Source organism: Pristiophorus japonicus, chromosome 8 (genome assembly GCF_044704955.1).
Source record: "Pristiophorus japonicus isolate sPriJap1 chromosome 8, sPriJap1.hap1, whole genome shotgun sequence".
NCBI classification, from domain to species: Eukaryota; Metazoa; Chordata; class Chondrichthyes; family Pristiophoridae; genus Pristiophorus; species Pristiophorus japonicus.
In genome coordinates this window covers 224,978,654-224,998,313 of record NC_091984.1, presented here as the reverse complement: position 1 = coordinate 224,998,313, position 19,660 = coordinate 224,978,654, and the positions used below count along the sequence as shown (strand labels likewise).

General features: G+C 48.3%; 1 protein-coding gene across 1 annotated transcript in view; it reads right to left on the bottom strand.

Annotated features, from left to right (window-relative positions):
• The window catches only part of myo1ha (myosin IHa), a 103,713-nt gene that overhangs the window by 32,188 nt on the left and 51,865 nt on the right, over positions 1-19,660 (bottom strand). The window contains exons 16-19 of the mRNA XM_070886392.1: positions 15,149-15,229; positions 13,193-13,298; positions 12,415-12,532; positions 10,509-10,622 (exon numbers count right to left, since the gene is read on the bottom strand). Coding sequence (XP_070742493.1) covers positions 10,509-10,622; positions 12,415-12,532; positions 13,193-13,298; positions 15,149-15,229 — 419 coding nt within the window. The remainder of the gene's footprint in view (positions 1-10,508; positions 10,623-12,414; positions 12,533-13,192; positions 13,299-15,148; positions 15,230-19,660) is intronic.

Sequence of the window (19,660 nt, the reverse complement as noted above, 5' to 3'; positions counted from 1 at the left end):
ACTCTTTGCTTCCTGTCTGACAACCAGTTCTCAATCCACGTCAGCACACTACCCCCAATCCCATGTGCTTTAACTTTGCACATTAATCTCTTGTGTGGGACCTTGTCGAAAGCCTTTTGAAAGTCCAAATATATCACATCAACTGGTTCTCCCTTTTCCACTCTACTGGAAACATCCTCAAAAAATTCCAGAAGATTTATCAAGCATGATTTCCCTTTCACAAATCCATGCTGACTTGGACCTATCATGTCACCTCTTTCCAAATGCGCTGCTATGGCATCCTTAATAATTGATTCCATCATCTTACCCACTACTGATGTCAGGCTGACCGGTATATAATTCCCTGTTTTCTCTCTCTCTCCTTTTTTAAAAAGTGGGGTTACATTGGCTACCCTCCACTCCATAGGAACTGATCCAGAGTCAATGGAATGTTGGAAAATGACTGTCAATGCATCCGCTATTTCCAAGGCCACCTCCTTAAGTACTCTGGGATGCAGTCCATCAGGCCCTGAGGATTTATCGGACTTCAATCCCATCAATTTCCCCAACACAATTTCCCGACTAATAAGGATTTCCCTCAGTTCCTCCTCCTTACTAGACCCTCTGACCCCTCTTATATCCGGAAGGTTGTTAGTGTTCTCCTTAGTGAATACTTGTTCAATTGGTCCGCCATTTCTTTGTTCCCCGTTATGACTTCCCCTGATTCTGACTGCAGGGGACCTACGTTTGTCTTTACTAACCTTTTTCTCTTTACATATCTATAGAAACTTTTGCAATCCGTCTTAATGTTCCCTGCAAGCTTCTTCTCGTACTCCATTTTCCCTGCCCTAATCAAACCCTTTGTCCTCCTCTGCTGAGTTCTAAATTTCTCCCAGTCTCCGGGTTCGCTGCTATTTCTGGCCAATTTGTATGCCACTTCCTTGGCTTTAATACTATCCCTGATTTCCCTTGATAGCCACGGTTGAGCCACCTTCCCTTTTTTATTTTTACGCCGGACAGGAATGTACAATTGTTGTCGTTCATCCATGCGGTCCCTAAATGTCTGCCATTGCCCATCCACAGTCAACCCCTTAAGTATCATTCGCCAATCAATCCTAGCCAATTCACGCCTCATACCTTCAAAGTTACCCTTCTTTAAATTCTGGACCATGGTCTCTTAATTAACTGTTTCATTCTCCATCCTAATGCAGAATTCCACCATATTATGGTCACTCTTCCCCAAGGGGCCTCGCACAACGAGATTGCTAATTAATCCTCTCTCATTACACAACACCCAGTCTAAGATGGCCTCCCCCCAGTTGGTTCCTCGACATATTGGTCTAGAAAACCATCCCTTATGCACTCCAGGAAATCCTCCTCCACCGTATTGCTTCCAGTTTGGCTAGCCCAATCTATGTGCATATTAAAGTCCCCCGTTATAACTGCTGCACCCTTATTGCATGCAACCCTAATTTCCTGTGGCCGGCTTATATACAGTGCTCCCAAGGGATGCTGGGATCCCTTGGGACTTCAGGGGATGAGCTCCCTGGTGGCGGAACATGGGAGTGCATGCTTTACAGATACACAACAGTACGCTCCTACCACTGTTTGTACTTGGCTTCCGCGTGCTCCTGACAAAGAGACTCAAAGTGTTCGCCGCCTTCTCGAACGCTTCTCTTCCACTTTCGGAGGTCTTGGGCCAGGGATTCCCAGGTGTCAGTGGGGATGTTGCACTTTTTCAAGGAGGATTTGAGGGTGTCCTTGAAGCATTTTCTCTGCCCTCCTGGAGATCACTTGCCATCTCGGAGCTCGGAGTAGAGCGCGTGCTTTGGGAGTCTAGTGTCGGGCATGCGGACAATGTGGCCCGTCCATCGGAGCTGTCCGAGGGTGGTCAATGCTTCGATGTTGGGGATGTTGGCCTGAGTGAGAACACTGGCGTTGGTGCGCCTATCCTGCCAATGGATTTGCAGGATTTTGCAGAGGCAGCGTTGGTGGTACTTCTCCAGTGCTTTGAGGTGCCTGCTGTACATAGTGCTTTCTCCATCTACCATCTGTTCTTTAGGTCCCGGGTTTTTTGTTGGACCTGAGCCTTGAGCTATCTGTAATGTTGTTTTGTAGCTCCCGAGTTGGGTTGTTGCTCGAGGTTCAGAAATGCTTTGCGCTTGCGATCTATTAGTTCTTCGATATCCTGATCATTTTCATCAAACCAGTCCTGATGTTTTCTGGTTGAGTGACCAAGTGTCTCTTCACAGGCACTGGTTATAGAGGCCTGGAGGGCAGACCAAGCGCTGTGGGAATTCAGCATCTCAGGATCATCAAGGCACGCTAGATTGGCTGTGAGGCGCTGGCTGTATAGGGCTCTCTTAGCTGGGTCTCTAAGTGCCCCGGCATTAACTTTTTTGCGGAACTGCTTCTGCTGTCCCCTCTGCTTTGGGGCAATGTTAATGTTGATAACGGATCGGATTCGGCGGGGGTCCGTCCAGCAGTCGTCAGCTCCTGTCATGGCGCGGGTGATGCGCACATCCTTGCAATCCCTGGCTCGGACGATGACATAGTCGGGAGATCTGAGAGGTGCAGTGATTGTGACCATTTTTTAAAAAGGGGACAAGTCCGACTGCGGCAACTACAGAGGAATCTCCCTGCTATCAGCTACTGGGAAAGTTGTTGCTCGAGTTCTCCTCAATCATCTTCCCCCTGTGGCTGAGGAGCTCCTCCCGGAATCACAATGCGGATTTTGTCCCCTACGGGGCAAAACAGACATGATCTTTGCAGCACGACAGTTGCCGGAAAAATACAGGGAGCAGCGCTTTTTTCGATCTTAACCGTGAGGGTCTATGGAGCGTCCTCCTCCATTTCGGATGCCCCCAAAGTTTGTCAACATCCGTCGCCTGCTTCACGATGACATGCAGGCCGTGATCCTTACCAACGGATCCATTACAGACCCAATCCACGTCCGGACCGGGATCAAACAGGGCTGCATCATCGCTCCAACCCTCTTCGCAATCTTCCTCACTGCCATGCTCCACCTCACAGTCAACAAGCTCCCAGCTGGAGTGGAACTAAACTACAGAACCAGTGGGAAGTTGTTTAACCTACACTGCCTCCAGGCCAGGTCCAAGATCACTCCAATCTCTGTCGTTGAGCTGCAGTACGCGGACGACGCCTGCGTCTGCGCACATTCAGAGGCTGAACTCCAGGATATAGTCAATGTCTTCACTGAGGCATATGAAAGCATGGGCCTTGCACTTAACATTCGTAAGACAAAGGTCCTCCACCAGCCTGTCACCGCCCTCCAATCATCAAGATCCACGGCGTGGCCCTGGACAAGGTGAACCATTTTCCATATCTCGGGAGCCTCTTATCAACAAAGGCAGACATTGATGCGGAGATTCAGCATCGCCTCCAGTGAGCCAGTGCAGCCTTTGGCCATCTGAGGAATGAGTGTTTGAAGACCAGGCCCTCAAATCTACCACCAAGCTCATGGTCTACATACCGCCCTCCTGTATGGATCTGAGGAATGGACGATGTATAGAAGACACCTCAAGTCGCTGAAGATATATCACCAACAATGTCTCCGCAAGGTCCTGCAAATCCCCTGGGAGGACAGGCGCACCAACATCAGTGTCCTCGACCAGGCCAACATCCCCAGTACTGAAGCACTGCCTGTCATGTATCTCACATTACTGTACATAACTGTATCTTACCATGCTATACATGACTGTAACTGGATATGACCTGTAACAATAAGCATACCTTACCACCAGGGGTGCACTTGCAGGAGACACTCCATACCTATCCCACTGAGGTATATAAAGGGAGGTCTCAGGCAAGTGCAGCACTGGAGAGCTGGAATTAAAGGTGCAGGTCCTGAGTGACCTTGACTTCAGCATGTGTCACATGTAAGTCAGTACATTAGAGTCAGGACTTAACAGTGGCGACGAGTTACGGGATCACAGAATGGCTACCAACAGCTCAGATGAGAAATACAATGCTGGAGACAATTGGGATGACTTTATAGAAAGGCTCCAGCAAAGCTTTGTGAACAAAGACTGGTTGGACGATGATAGGCAGACAAAAGAAGAGCCCATCTCTTGACCAGCTGTGGCTCGAAAACATACGCTTTAATGAAAGATCTGCTGGCACCCGAGAAACCAGCAAGCAAGTCGTTTGAGGAGTTGAGCACACTGGTGAGAGACCACCTGAAGCCAGCGAGCAGCCTACAATGGCCAGACACAGGTTCTACAACTACAGACGCTGTGTGGGCCAAAGCATACCCGACTTTGTGGCGGAACTTCGGAGTTCCCCGATGAACTAAGGAGAGAAGTACTGAAAGACTTTTTTATTGAAGGAATAGGCCACGCAGGCATATTCCAAAAGTTTATAGAGACTAGGAACTTGACTCTCGAGGCAGCAGCACTGGCCGCACAGACGTTCTTGGCAGGCGAAGAAGAAACGAGGCTGATCTATACTTGGGGTACGACAACCAATGAGGCATCGGAACAAGGGGTTCACATTGTGAAACAAACCGCTTCCCCCATACACAGACAAAGGCAGGAGAGCAGGCCTTCAACAGCAGACAGTGGCGCCAGAAGCCATCAAAATCAAGGGCCACATGAACGGCCGATCACACATCATCAACTCACAATGCGAGCAATCAACAACAGATTGAGAGAAGCTCAAGGGAGATCAGCCAGACGCAGCTCATCCTTTGGAAACAATGGAAACGGTCTGTGTTGGAGATGTGGGGGAAGGCACTCAACCAGGGTGTGTCGATTTCAGCATGCCGTTTGCAGAAACTGCAACTACACAGGGCATCTGGCTCGCATGTGCAGAAAAACAGCAGCTCGGCTGGTATACGAATCGGAAGGGTCGGAAAGCGGACCAGAAGACGATTGGAACAGTGCACGGGATGCCGAGGTACAGCAGGTTAACACAATCAATGACCACTGTTCTTACACCAAGACGCCTCCAATTATGATGAGGGTTCTACTCAATGGGATACCCGTCAACATGGAACTGGACACGGGGGCCAGTCAATCCCTCATGAGCGTTCAACAATTTGAACAGCTGTGGCCGCACAAAAGCAACAGACCAAAACTCACAAAGATCGACACCAAACTAAGGACCTATACCAAAGAAATTGTCCCAGTCCTTGGCAGCGCCATGCTCTCAGTCACACACAAAGGGATGGTGCACCAACTTTCACTGTGGATCTCCCAGCACTGCTGGGGAGAAGCTGGCTAGCAGAACTTAATTGGAAATGGGATGATGTTCACGCCATGTCGTCAGAGGAACGGACCTCCTGCTCAACAGTTCTAAGCCGTTTTGAACATCTTTTTCAGCCAGATGTGGGCACCTTCAAAGGGGCTAAAGTTAGAATCTACATCACACAGAATGACAGACCGGTCCATCACAAGGCTAGAGCTGTGCCTTATGTGATGAGGGAAAAGATTGAAAACGAACTGGACCAGCTTCTGCGGGAAGGCATAATTTCTCCCGTGGAATTCAGCGACTGGGCAAGTCCCATCGTCCCCGTCATGAAGCCTGATGGATCCGTGCGAATCTGTGGGGATTACAAGTCTACCATAAACAGAGTCTCCCTACAGGACCAATACCCGCTGCCCAGAGCGGAGGACCTATTTACCATATTGGCCGGAGGAAAACTTTTCTCGAAACTTGACCTCACATCTGCCTATATGACGCAAGAACTGAATGAAGAGTCTAAGCTACTCACCACCATCAACACACATCGAGGCCTTTTTGTATACAATCGATGCCCATTCGGCATCAGGTCGGCAGCTGCTATATTCCAGCGCAACATGGAAAGTCTGCTCAAGTCCATCCCGGGGATGGTTGTGTTTCAAGATGACATACTCATCATGGGCAGGGACACCGACTCTCATCTCCGCAATCTTGAGGAAGTACTAAGTCGATTGGATCAGGTAGACCTAAGAGTTAAGAAATCCAAGTGTCTGTTTCTCACGCCCGAGGTTGAATTTTTGGGCAGAAGGATTGCCACTGATGGAATCCGCCCAACCAAATCCAAAACCGAAGTGATTCGCCTGGCACCCAGGCCCCGGAATGTCTCGGAACTGCGCGCCTTTCTCGGGCTACTCAATTACTTTGGGAACTTTATGCAGAACTTGAGCACGCTGCTGGAGCCTCTCCACGTGCTACTCAGAAAGGGGTGTGATTGGTTTTGGGGGGACGCCCAAGAACGCGCCTTCAATAAGGCACACAAACTTCTATGTTCCAAGAGTGTTTTAGCCTTTTTTGACCCAGGTAAAAAGTTAGTCCTTACGTGTGATGCGTCAACGTACGGGGTCGGGTGCGTTTTACAGCACATCAATGATGTGGGTAAATTGCAGCCCGTTGCTTATGCCTCCAGGTCACTTTCGCGGGCGGAGCGCGGGTACGGTATGGTTGAGAAGGAGGGGCTCGCGTGCGTGTACGTTGTCAAAAAAATGCACCAATCCCTTTTCAGGGCCAAGTTCACGATAGAAACAGACCACAAGCCCCTCACGTCCCTACTATCCGAGTGCAAGGCAATCAACGGCAACATCTCGGCGTTCATTCAGCGGTGGGTACTCATGCTGGCGGCTTACGACTACACGATAAGGCACAGACCAAGCACAGACAACTGTGCCGACGCGCTTAGCAGGCTACCCCTGGCGACCACAGAAGAACAGGACTGTGAGATGGTCATGGCAATCAATGCCTTTGAATCCACAGGTTCGCCCATGACGGCTCGCCAAATCAGAGTCTGGACGACCAGCGACCCCACGTTATTTCTAGTTAAAAGATGCGTTTTAACCGGTGACTGGGCAGAGGCTCGCGATGCCTGCCCCGAGGAGGTCAAACCCTTCCATAGGCGCATGCATGAACTTTCACTACAGGCAGACTGCCTGATGTGGGGCAGCCGAGTAGTTATGCCCTTACGAGGCAGGGAGGCGTTTGTCCGGGAGCTCCATCGCGAGCACCCGGGGATTGTCCTTATGAAGGCCATAGCCAGATCTCATGTCTGGTGGCCTGGCATTGACGTGGACTTGGAGACTCTGCGTCCGTTGGTGTACCATTTGTACCCAACTCAGTAATGCCCCCAGGGAGGCCCCCCTAAGCCCCTTGCCTTGGCTCACCAAACTGTGGTTGCGGGTGCATGTAGACTATGCGGGCCCATTCATGGGCAAAATGTTCCTCGTAGTCGTTGATGCATTTTCAAAATGGATCGAGTGCATCATTTTAAACTCGAGCACCACCTCCACCACTGTGGAGAGCCTTAGAACCATGTTTGCAACGTACGGCATTCCTGACATATTGGTCAGTGATAATGGTCCGTGCTTCGCCAGCGCAGAATTTCACGATTTTATAGTTGACCACGGTATAAATCACGTTAAGACGGCACCTTTCAAGCCGGCCTCCAATGGCCAGGCGGAGCGAGCAGTGCAGATCATTAAACAAGGCATGCTCAGAATCCAAGGTCCCACGCTGCAGAGCCGCCTGTCGCGACTACTGCTGGCATGCAGATCTCGTCCGCATTCGTTGACTGGGGTTCCCCCCGCGCAACTATTGATGAAACGAACCTTAAAGACCAGGCTCTTGTTAATCCTCCCAGACATGCATGAAATTGTTGAGGCTAAGCGTCAAAAGCTAACTGAGTACCATGACCGAAATTTGAGGGGGAGGTGGAATGAGATAGGGGACAAAGTGTTTGTACTAAACTATGGCTGGAGTCCCAAATGGCTTGTAAGGACAGTAACAGACAAAGAGGGAAACAGGCTACTGGTTGTACAAATGGACAATGGCCAAACCTGACGGAGGATGTAGACCAAATAAAAAGTAGATTCACTGATAACACTGAAGAACCAGAGGCAGACTACAATGTGGAACTCACACCACACCTGGTGGACAGACAGATGGAACAACCTGAGGAAAGGGCAGTCTCAACAGACAGCCCAGGTGAGATACCAGCAATCACACCGAATGAAACAGACAGCCCAGGCGAGATACCAGCAATCACACCGAATGAAAAACAGGCACCTAGGCAAACAACTGAACCACAACTAAGACGCTCCACACGAGAGCGCAGACCACCTGAGAGACTGAATCTATAAAGGCAATAAGACCTTGGGGGAGGGTGATGTCATGTATCTCACATTACTGTATATAACTGTATCTTACCATGCTATACATGACTGTAATGGGATATGACCTGTAACAATAAGCATACCTTACCACCAGGGGTGCACTTGCAGGAGACACTCCATACCTGTCCCACTGAGGTATATAAAGGGAGGTCTCAGGCAAATGCAGCACTGGAGAGTTGGAATGAAAGGTGCAGGTCCTGAGTGACCTTGACTTCAGCATGTGTCTCGTGTAAGTCAGTACATTAGAGTCAGGACTTAACACTGACCACACTTGATCAGCTTCGCTGGGCAGGCCACATAGTTCGCGTGACACATACGAGACTCCCTAAGCAAATGCTTTATGTGGAGCTCGTTCATGGTAAACGAGCCAAAGGAGGACAGCGGAAATGTTATAAGGACACCCTCAAAGCCTTCCTGGTAAAGTGCGACATCACCACTGACACCTGGGAGACCCTGGCCGCAGACCGCCCGAGGTGGAGAAAGTCCATCCGGGAGGGCGTTGAGCTCTTCGAGTCTCAACGCAAAGAGCATAAAGAGGTCAAGCGCAGGCAGCGGAAGGAGCGCCCGGCAAACCAGCCCCACCGATCCCTTCCCCCGACGAATGCCTGTCCCACCTGTAACAGGGTCTGTGGCTCTCGTATCGGAGAACTCACTTTGGGAGTGGAAGCAAGTCCTCCTCGATTCCGAGGGACTGCCGATGATGATGTACATAGTCCATGTCTGAGGCATATAGAAGGGCGGGTATCACTACAGTTCTGTAGACCTGAGCTTGGTGCCAGGTTTGAGATCCTGCTCTTCTTCCTGGCCTGTGACTTGTGATGCTCATCCTGTTGCTCACGAGGAGCTCCTGAGGCCTGCCTGCCTGAGAAATACTCAAACCCACTTGTCAATTGTTCAATGATCAACAAATGGCCAACGTCCTTGGGAGGAGGTATTTGGGTTGAGGTGGCTTCAAGGTGAGATATTTATCAGATATTTCTCAGCAGCTTTGCTTGGGAACTCTTGATGGTGGTTTCCGTGTGTGACAGAGGAACAGCTGAGAGCAGCTACTTTTACATTAACCTTTAGATCAATTGTGTTCAGTTTTGGTCTCCTAACTTGAGGAAGGACGTTCTTGCTATTGAGGGAGTGCAGCGAAGGTTCACCAGACTGATTCCCGGGATGGCGGGACTGACATATCAAGAAAGACTGGATCAACTGGGCTTGTATTCACTGGAGTTCAGAAGAATGAGAGGGGATCTCATAGAAACGTTTAAAATTCTGATGGGTTTAGACAGGTTAGATGCAGGAAGAATGTTCTCGATGTTGGGGAAGTCCAGAACCAGGGGTCACAGTCTAAGGATAAGGGATAAGCCATTTAGGACCGAGATGAGGAGAAACTTCTTCACCCAGAGAGTGGTGAACCTGTGGAATTCTCTACCACAGAAAGTTGTTGAGGCCAATTCACTAAATATATTCAAAAAGGAGTTAGATGTAGTCCTTACTACTAGGGGGATCAAGGGGTATGGCGAGAAAGCAGGAATGGGGTACTGAAGTTGCATGTTCAGCCATGAACTCATTGAATGGCGGTGCAGGCTCAAAAGGCCGAATGGCCTACTTCTGCACCTATTTTCTATGTTTCTATGTTTCTATCAAGTTAGCGATTCTCACTTCCCTTGTAAATGCCCTCCTGCCCGATAGGTCCACTCTGAGGCCCAGGTCTCCTGAGCTGGGGTATTGGCCTGTCGACCACAGAATGGAGCCGAGGCCTTCTGTGTCCTTTTGAACAGGGTAATGGAGCTACCGCCTGCTTCAGACGAGAACTTCCAACGCCAAGGCACAGGAGTCAATGTAGGTCAGCGCCCATTGGAGTGATGGGTTAGCGAGACTTGGTGTGAGTTAGGATACGGGCAGCAGAGCTTTGGGTCAGCTTAAGGGTGGAAAATGGGAGGCCGGCCAGGAGAGCACTGGAACAGTCGAGTCTAACTATATCCATCTGTATCCGGTGTCCCACAGAAATGACACAGACAAATCAGATGGTTGGTAAGATGGGTGAGAGGGCTCCCAATCTCATTGTCCATCATCGTCTGCCCCAGTACTGCCCAAAGATCAGGTGGTATGGAGGAAAGTTTACTCTTGTAATTCCAATGCACATTCAGAGAAGGACTTTACAATAATTTTAAGAACATAAGAAATAGGAGCAGGAGTAGGCCATTTGGCCCCTCAAGCCTGCTCCGCCATTCAGTAAGACAATGGCTGATCTTTGACCTCAACTCCACTTTCCCACCCGATCTCCCCGGATTCCCTTTTGTGTCCAAAAAATTCCCTTAGTGCACAAAGAAAGGATGATTTGATTTTGATGTTACCATTGTACGGTGACATTTTACACATGGATTCTTTACGCACCTTCCCATTTTGTATTCCTCTTGTTTGTAGCCAATGTACGTCACCAATCTTTCAACCCCTTCTGAAGCAGGTCCCTGCCAGTTGGGCCAAGTCTCGGGACACAATAACTTGTACCTGCAGGAAAAGGACACTGAAGTGGGAATGTGTAACTCTTCATAATCTGTACAGTATGTTAAGGACAGGTGTCCAGAATTATTCCATGTCTCTGTTTGCATTCACCCTCCTCCTCCTCAGCATTGGCAGGTCTGATTATAAATTTGAACCATCAGGGAAAGAATGAGGAATTATCAGTGAACGTATCCCTATCTGATGCTATCCTGACAGGGTAATTTACCACATTGGTGCCCATGAGTCACTCGCTTCCCACTTTTCCTTCACCTGGTGTCCTCAACAGAAGTTCTGCTCCATGTGCCTACGGATATGGGTTAATGGTCTACCCAGCTGTGGGATGTGGCCAGATGTGGCATTCAGCACTATTTAATCTCCCTTCCCGATTCTTCAGCGAGAAAAAGCCAGGAGAATACTATTAGGATGTGGGACTACCTCCATTGAGGAAGAGAAAGGGCCCTGTTAGAACTATAGGACCCGTAGCTGTAAAGGAAATAACGGCCCTATATTTCCCACTATGGCTAAGTATCGAGCAAGTGCCCGCATGTGACATGATTAAAATCAGGAGCCAATCCTGTGGAGACCCATATCCCATTCATCTGTGGGTCTTGGACCATTCCAGAGAGCGGCCCTTGAGCAAGATACTTCTTGGGGTAGTTTTGCTGATGCCTGTGGTTATCGAGCAGTGCGTGGCTGGGTCAGCCCCACCAAGGATCCAGTATTGGGCCAATCAGAGTCATCTTATTTCAGGCAGGGTGGCAATTGAGCTACTAGTTCTGGCCTCAGTGCCTCTGGGTTAAATAAAGAGGCGGGGGGTGGGGTTGGTGGAATTAGCAAGGGTTCACACTCCAGCTGTGACAGGCTGTAAATTCAGTCGCCCCTCTGTTGCGGCGTTAACCCGGGCGGGGCGGTAAATTTTCCGCCGGGAAATGGTTTGCGTCTCCAGCCGGAAAATTCACCAGCCGGGTCCTGAGTGTGGAGCGGAGCGCTAAGGGAGGCGTTCCACACCTCTTTTAGGGCACAAGGCCGGCTGAGCAACTGAAACTCCCGAGGTAAGCGGCCGTCCTCGGAGCGCCCTGAGAGAGGCTTCCGTGAAAAAAAAAATCACCAAAAACATTCCCAATACGTTACAGACACCACACCCACATGAATCGCAAAGATAAAAAAAGAAGAAACAATCACATTTACCTGAGGTCGACATTCCTTCCCTCACTGCGACCGGTACAGCTCGGACCACCCGCTTTCCCAGGCGGTCCCACTAGGGGGCGCAGCGGGGCGCTATGGATCGGGCGAGTTTCAAATTTTGAGCCGGTGTTACAATCAGGGGGCGTTGCACACCGGCTCGCCTCTCCCCGGCGGCACTGCTCAGCGCCCCGGCAAACCCGGCACTGAATATTCCAGCGGGGCGCTGGAAACTGGCGGCCCGCCCGGAAATGCTTCCCGCCGCCATTACCGCCTCTCGGCAACTAAACAAAAATCCAGCCCCTTGTGTGCGGACACTGAGCGAGGACACGATCAGGTGGCGACCCCCTCAAAGGTTGGACATCCCACCGACAGCCACCGTTTGGGCTCGCAGAGGAAGAGCAGCCAATTGGGTGAACTATGGGAGGGTGGCTGCCCATCATGGAACCAAAACCCAGCAAGCGCTAGTGCCCCTCACAGTGGGAGGAGAGAATGTCGGAGGTAAAACATGTCCGCCTCTGTTCCATTCAAGTGACCTGCCATCTGAAGAAAGAGCTTCCTTAGTCCTTAAAGGGGCCAAGTTCAACAACCGCGTCCATTTGGCTTAGTCCGTTACCTCTTTAAGAACGCATCAAACTTTCTGCGGTATGCAAAACCTGCTCGTCTCACACGCAGGTGTTCCATCAGCCCCAAGTACTTCACCTGATGTCTGACTAGCGCGTCGTCAAACCTGCCTGCACAGGGAGAGAGCGAGAGAGGTGGGGGGGTGGGAAGTGTGAGCAGAAGAATAAATTCAATTGGTCCGAAAGTACTTACAAAATAAATTCAATCCTTTATAAATTGAAGTATGGGTGGGTTTAGCGATTCAGTATTATCTCTGTATCTTGTTATTAAAATCTCCTGCATGTCACGTGCTGATGAAGGTGAACATAAGAACATAAGAAATAGGAGCAGGAGTAGGCCATTTGGCCCCTTGAGCCTGCTCCGCCATTCAATAAGATCATGGCCGATCTGATCTTGGCCTCAACTCCACTTCCCTGCCCGCTCCCCATAACCCTTTATTCCCTTATCGCTCAAAAATCTCTCTTATCTCACGTTAAATATATTCGATGACCCAGCCTCCACAGCTCTCTGGGATAGAGAAGTCCAAAGATTTATGCCCCTCTAGAAGAAATTCCTCCTCATTTCCATTTTAAATGGGCGACCCCCTTATTCTGAAACTGTGCCCCCTAGTTCTAGATTTCCCTACGAGGGATATTAACACTGGGGAAATGGAACGCTTGTGCATTTTAGGCACCCCAAGGCAGCATCAAGCATTCCCCAGTCAGGTACAGCACAGTCTTGCTTCAACACTCGACACTATTCAGCATCTTGGTCCGAGGTCTGAGGCTTACCTGGCTGCTTGGCGTCATTTGGTTTGATACACCTGACATACGAAGGCTCTTTTGACATCAGGATGTCAATCAGACCCATCAAGCTGTACTTGAACTGTGTCGCTACCTATTCCAGGAGAAACAATTGTGGGAATGAGCAGCAGAGCAGAGCCCGAGGCTTTTGAGCGCACGTAGTTTGCAATAACTTGTACAGAAGTAAATTGTTTCCAATTATTATTTTTGATTAAAGCCCTCTGTAGTTCTTGCTAGAATTTAAATGGTGGATATTATCTCAAAGAAAGAAAGAAAGACCTGCATTTATATAGCGTCTTTCAAGACCTCGGGATGTCCCAAAGCGCTTTACAGCCAATAAAGTACTTTTGGAGTGTAGTCACTGTTGTAATGTAGGAAACGCGGCAGCCAATTTGCGCACAGCAAGCTCCCACAAACAGCAATGTGATAATGACCAGATAATCCGTTTTTTTTAGTGTTGTTGCTCAAAGGATAAATATTGGCCAGGACATGGGGGATAACTCCCCTGCTCTTCTTCAAAACATGGAAATATAGGAAATAGGTGCAGGAGCAGGCCATTCGGCCCTTCGAGCCTGCACCACCATTCAATATGATCATGGCTGATCATGCACCTCAGTACCCCACTCCTGCCTTCTCTCCATATCCCCTGATCCCTTTAGCCGTAAGGGCCACATCTAACTCCCTTTTGAATGTATCCAACGAACTGGACTCAGAACTGAACTGAAAATATTGCCATGGGACCTTTTACTCCCACCTGAAAGCGCAGTCAGGGCCTCGGTTTAACGTCTCATCCAAAGGACGGCACCTCCGACAGTGCAGAGCTCCCTCAGCACTGCACTGGAGTGTCAGCCTAGATTTTGTGCTCAAGTCTCTGGAGTGAAACTTGAACCCACAACTTTCAGACTCAGAGGTAAGAGTGCTCCCCACTGAGCCTTGGCTGACATGGGTCATGTAACTATGTAACTGTGTTGCAACAAGCCATGGCAGTCTTTAATCCCAATATCAATTTCAGTCAAGCTCACTGTTGGCAATAGGTCTGCATTATTTTGAAAGAATTCAAAATTACGCCCTGCATGGGTCAATTGAAGCAGAATATAAGTGAGCCACTCAGACCAGAAGGCCTGAGTTAACTGAGCACAGCCTGGGTGGCTATGGAGGCACAACAATTACCCTGGGGCTCCTGGGTGAGAGGGGGATATGCAGCCAGGATTCTGTGGCTCAGTGGGTAGCACTCTTGCCTCTGAGTCAGAAGGTTGTAAGTTCAAACCTCGCTCCAGAAACTGAGCATGTAATCTAAGCTGTTGCTCACAGTGCAGTGCTGAGGGATGAGACATTAAACCGAGGCCCTGTTTGTCTGCCCTCTCAAGTGAATGTAAAATATCCCACGGCACTATTCAAAAAAGAGCAGGGCAGTTCTATCTGCTGTCCTGGCCAATATTTATCCCTCAACTGGTCATTATCACTTTGCTGTTTGTGGGAGCTTGCTGTGCGCAAATTGCCTGCCATGTTTCTTACATTACAACAGTGATTACACTTCAAAAAGTCCTTCATTGGCTGTAAAGCACATTTGGAATGCCTTATGGTTATTAAAGGCGCTATATAAATGCAAGTCTTTCTTTATTCATTCTGATCACTATCAGTGAGCCCTGCTGGAAACTTATTCTGTGTGAATGTTGATTAGCTGCGATACACATTCGCCCACCCCTCACACACCGACATTTACTGGCTTGGCTCTCACATGAAGAGTGGCCTCATAACCAAGGTGCCCGCTGACGCAACAGCTTCGGGAGAGGAGCGAGAGAAAATTGGTCAGAAACAGAATGTCTAGGAATCAATTATTAACGAACCATTGGTGAGCGGGCCTGAGCGAGGTCTAAACACAGGAACGTATTTACAGCCACTCGTGGTTTAAACAGACTGAGCCACAGCAAATCGATTGCTCACCGTCTCAGGTCTTTTCTTGGTATCCAGTTCCGATGTGCTGAAACACTCTTTAACGATGAGGTTTGTAGAGCCACACATCACCTGCAGGGAGACAGAGAGATACCTGTTCTACACTTACAGTTTGGTACTATGTCGGCCTTATGTGTGAGCCGAGAGGTGTTTGTGTTTGAAGTGAAGAATTAAAATACATCGGAAGGCAGGATGTGCAGTGTGGCTGTGCTTTAGAGCTACATTATAATGAAGTGGAAAGCTACGGATTACAGGAAGATATCAATAAATTGGTCAGGTGGGCGGAATAGTGGCAAATGGAATTCAATCCAGAGAAGTGCGTGGTATTGCATTTGGGGAGGGCTAACAAGGCAAGCGAATACATAATGGCAGCACACTGAGAAGTGTAGAGGAACAAAGGGACCTTGGAGTGCAGGTCCACAAATCCCTGAAGGTAGCAGGCCGGGTAGATAAGGTGGTTAAGAAGGCATATGGAATACTATGCCGAGGCATAGAATACAAGAGCAGGGAGGTTATGCTTGAACTGCATTAAACACTGGTTAGGCCACAGCTGGAGTACTGCGTGCAGTTCTGGTCACCACATTACAGGAAAGGTAATAATAAGAACATAAGAATTAGGAACAGGAGTAGGCCATCCAGCGCCTCGAACCTGCTCCGCCATTCAAAAAGATCATGGCTGATCTGGCCATGGACTCAGCTCCACTTACCCGCCCGCTCCCCATAACCCTTAATTCCCTTATTGGTTAAAAATCTATCTATCTGTGACTTGAATACATTCAATGAGCTAGCCTCAACTGCTTCCTTGGGCAGAGAATTCCACAGATTCACAACCCTCTGGGAGAAGAAATTCCTTCTCAACTCGGTTTTAAATTGTCTCCCCGTATCTTGAGGCTGTGCCCCCTAGTTCTAGTCTCCCCACCAGTGGAAACAACCTCTCTGCCTCGATCTTGTCTATCCCTTTCATTATTTTAAATATTTCTATAAAATCACCCTTCATCCTTCTGAACTCCAACGATTTAAAGACTCAGTCTACTAAATCTATCATCATAAGGTAACCCCCTCATCTCCGGAATCAGCCTAGTGAATCGTCTCTGTACCCCCTCCAAAGCCAGTATATCCTTCCTTAAGTAAGGTGACCAAAACTGCATGCAGTACTCCAGGTGCGGCCTCACCAATACCCTGTACAGTTGCAGCAGGACCTCCTTGCTTTTGTACTCCATCCCTCTCAATGAAGGCCAACATTCCATTCGCCTTCCTGATTATCTTCTGCACCTGCAAACTACCTTTTTGGGATTCATGCACAAGGACCCCCAGGTCCCTCTGCACCGCAGCATGTTGTAATTTCTCCCCATTCAAATAATATTCCCTTTTACTGTTTTTTTTTCCCAAGGTGGATGACCTCACATTTTCCGACATTGTATTCCATCTGCCAAACCTTAGCCCATTCGCTTAACCTATCTAAATCTCTTTGCAGCCTCTCTGTGTCCTCTACACAACCCGCTTTCCCACTAATCTTTGTTTCATCCATAAATTTTGTTACACTACACTCTGTCCCCTCTTCCAGGTCATCTATGTATATTGTAAACAGTTGTGGTCCCAGCACCGATCCCTGTGGCACACCACTAACCACCGATTTCCAACCCGAAAAGAACCCATTTATCCCGACTCTCTGCTTTCTGTTAGCCAGCCAATTCTCTATCCATGCTAATACATTTCCTCTGACTCCGCATACCTTTATCTTCTGCAGTAATCTTTTGTGTGGCACCTTATCGAATGCCTTTTGGAAATCTAAATACACCACATCCATCGGTACACCTCTATCCACCATGCTCATTATATCCTCAAAGAATTCCAGTAAATTAGTTAAACATGATTTCACCTTCATGAATCCATGTTGTGTCTGCTGATTGCACTATTCCGATCCAGATGTCCCGCTATTTCCTCCTTAATGATAGCTTCAAGCATTTTCCCCACTACAGATGTTAAACTAACTGGCCTATAGTTACATGCCTTTTGTCTGCCCCCTTTTTTAAACAGAGGCGTTACATTAGCTGCTTTCCAATCCGATGGTACCTCCCCAGAGTCCAAAGAATTTTGGTATACTATAACGAATGCATCTGCTATAACTTCCGCCATCTCTATTAATACACTGGGATGCATTTCATCAGGACCTTGAGTCCCATTAGCCTGTCCAGCACCACCCCCCTAGTGATAGTGATTGTCTCAAGGTCCTCCCTTCCCACATTCCCGTGACCAGCAATTTTTGGCATGGTTTTTGTGTCTTCCACTGTGAAGACCCAAATAATTGTTTAAGGTCTCAGCCATTTCCACATTTCCCATTATTAAATCCTCTTTCTCATCTTCTAAGGGACCAACATTTACTTTAGTCACTCTTTTCCGTTATATCGGTAAAAGCTTTTACTATCTGTTTTTATGTTTTGCGCAAGTTTACTTTCGTAATCTATCTTTCCTTTCTTTATTGCTTTCGTAGTCATTCTTTGCTGTCTTTTAAAATTTTCCCAATCTTCTAGTTTCCCACTAACCTTGGCCACCTTATACGCATTGGTTTTTAATTTGATGCTCTCCCTTATTTCCTTGGTTATCTTACCGCCCTTCTTTTTCACTGGAATATATTTTTGTTGAGCACTATGAAAGAGCTCCTTAAAAGTCCTCCACTGTTCCTCAATTGTGCTACCGTTTAGTCTGTGTTCCCAGTCTACTTGAGAGGATACAGAGATTTTCTCCTTGTCTCTGGTCATTACTACACCATTCACACCCTATCCAGATGAACCTTTTTCTAACTTCTGCCATTACCATTTCAATTTGGCCCATCACCCCTTTTGTCTCTGTAATCTCTCCTACCTTCCACCCTATCACAGACCTTCCCCTTTATTCTTTCCTTCCCTCCCCCTTTCAGTGCTTAGAATGTGCACTTTTCGAACATTCCCCAGTTCTGACGAAGGGTCACCAACCTGGAACGTTTCTCTCCCCACAGATGCTGCCTGACCCGCTGAGATTTCCAGCATTCTCTGGTTTTATTTCTGATTTACGAGGACGTTGCCTGGACTGGAGAATTTTAGCTATGAGGAAAGATTAGATAGGCTGGGGTTGTTTTCTTTGCAACAGAGGAGGCTGAGGGGAGACCGTATTGAGGTGTATAAAATTATGAGGAGTCTAGATAGAGTGGATAGGAAGGACCTAATTCCCTTACCAGAAGGGTCAACAACCAGGGGCATAGATTTAAAGTAATTGATAGAAGGTTTAGAGGAGATTTGAGGGGAAATTTCTTGGGTGGTGGGGGTCTGGAACTCACTGCCTGAAAGGGTGGTAGAGGCTACTACATTTAAAAAATGCATAGCTGTGCACTTAAAGTGCTGTAACCTACAGGGCTACGGACCTAGAGCTAGAAAGTGGGATTAGGCTGGATAGCTTTTTGTCAGCTGGCATGGACACGATGGGCTGAAATGGCCTCCTTCTGTGCTGTAAATTTCTATAATTCTATAGGCTACACATAGAACAGTGGGGATGCACATTTTCACTTATTATACTGCTATTAGTGGAAGCAAAATAAAACTCCCATAAGGAGGGAGGGAGATTCAAAGAGACAGTCATCTGTCTTCTCTCCCTCCATCCATTCCAGTGCACCTCTTAACAGATAGTCTAGGTCAAGGCATAGATGTAGTTTGCCTGTAAAGACTGAGGCCTGGGAGGAGGCTGCTTAGAGTAGACTGGTTGCATAAGCCAAGGTCTGGAAGTCAATTGCCTGCATAGGCCAAAGCATGGGGTCAGGTTGTCTGCATAGACCCCTGTCCCAGCACCCTCTCCCACTCCACCCCAACCCCTGAGGAAGGATGGTGTGTCTGGTCTAAAGATTTTAAATCTGATAAAAAATACTTTAAAAAATTGAGTTTCTACAATTCATTGATGGAGTTACATAAGAAATAGGAGCAGGAGTCGGCCATTTTGCCCCTGGAGCCGGAGTCGGCCATTTTGCCCCTGGAGCCTGCTCCGCCATTCAATAAGATCATGGCTGATCTGATCTTGGCCTCAACTCTACTTCCCTGCCCGCTCCCCATAACCCTTGACTCCCTTATCGTTCTTCTGGTGTCCTTCCTTATGCAATCTTTAGGCCTTTAAAACTCAAACTCAACTAATGATCATTTCCTGATTTACCTTGTTACCCTTTTGAACCCTGGACGCTGTGGACGCTGGTCTCTCACTTACTTCTCTCAATGTTTTTTTGTAAAGCAACACTTGCTAGTAGGAGGTATTTGACATTTAATCTTATTTCTCCTCTTTCGCAATGCCCTGCCGTGTGAGATCACCAGATCCACTGGAGGGCTGCCCCGCTAACCATTCCTACACGCCCACCTGCTCGACAGATGCTGACGTCTCCTGACGTCTCCTGTTAATCAATATTCTGAGGATTACCACAAGAGGGCGGGGAAAAGCTCTTGGCATCAAACTGCTGGGTATCCTGGGAGTTGGCCCCACAGAGTTTGT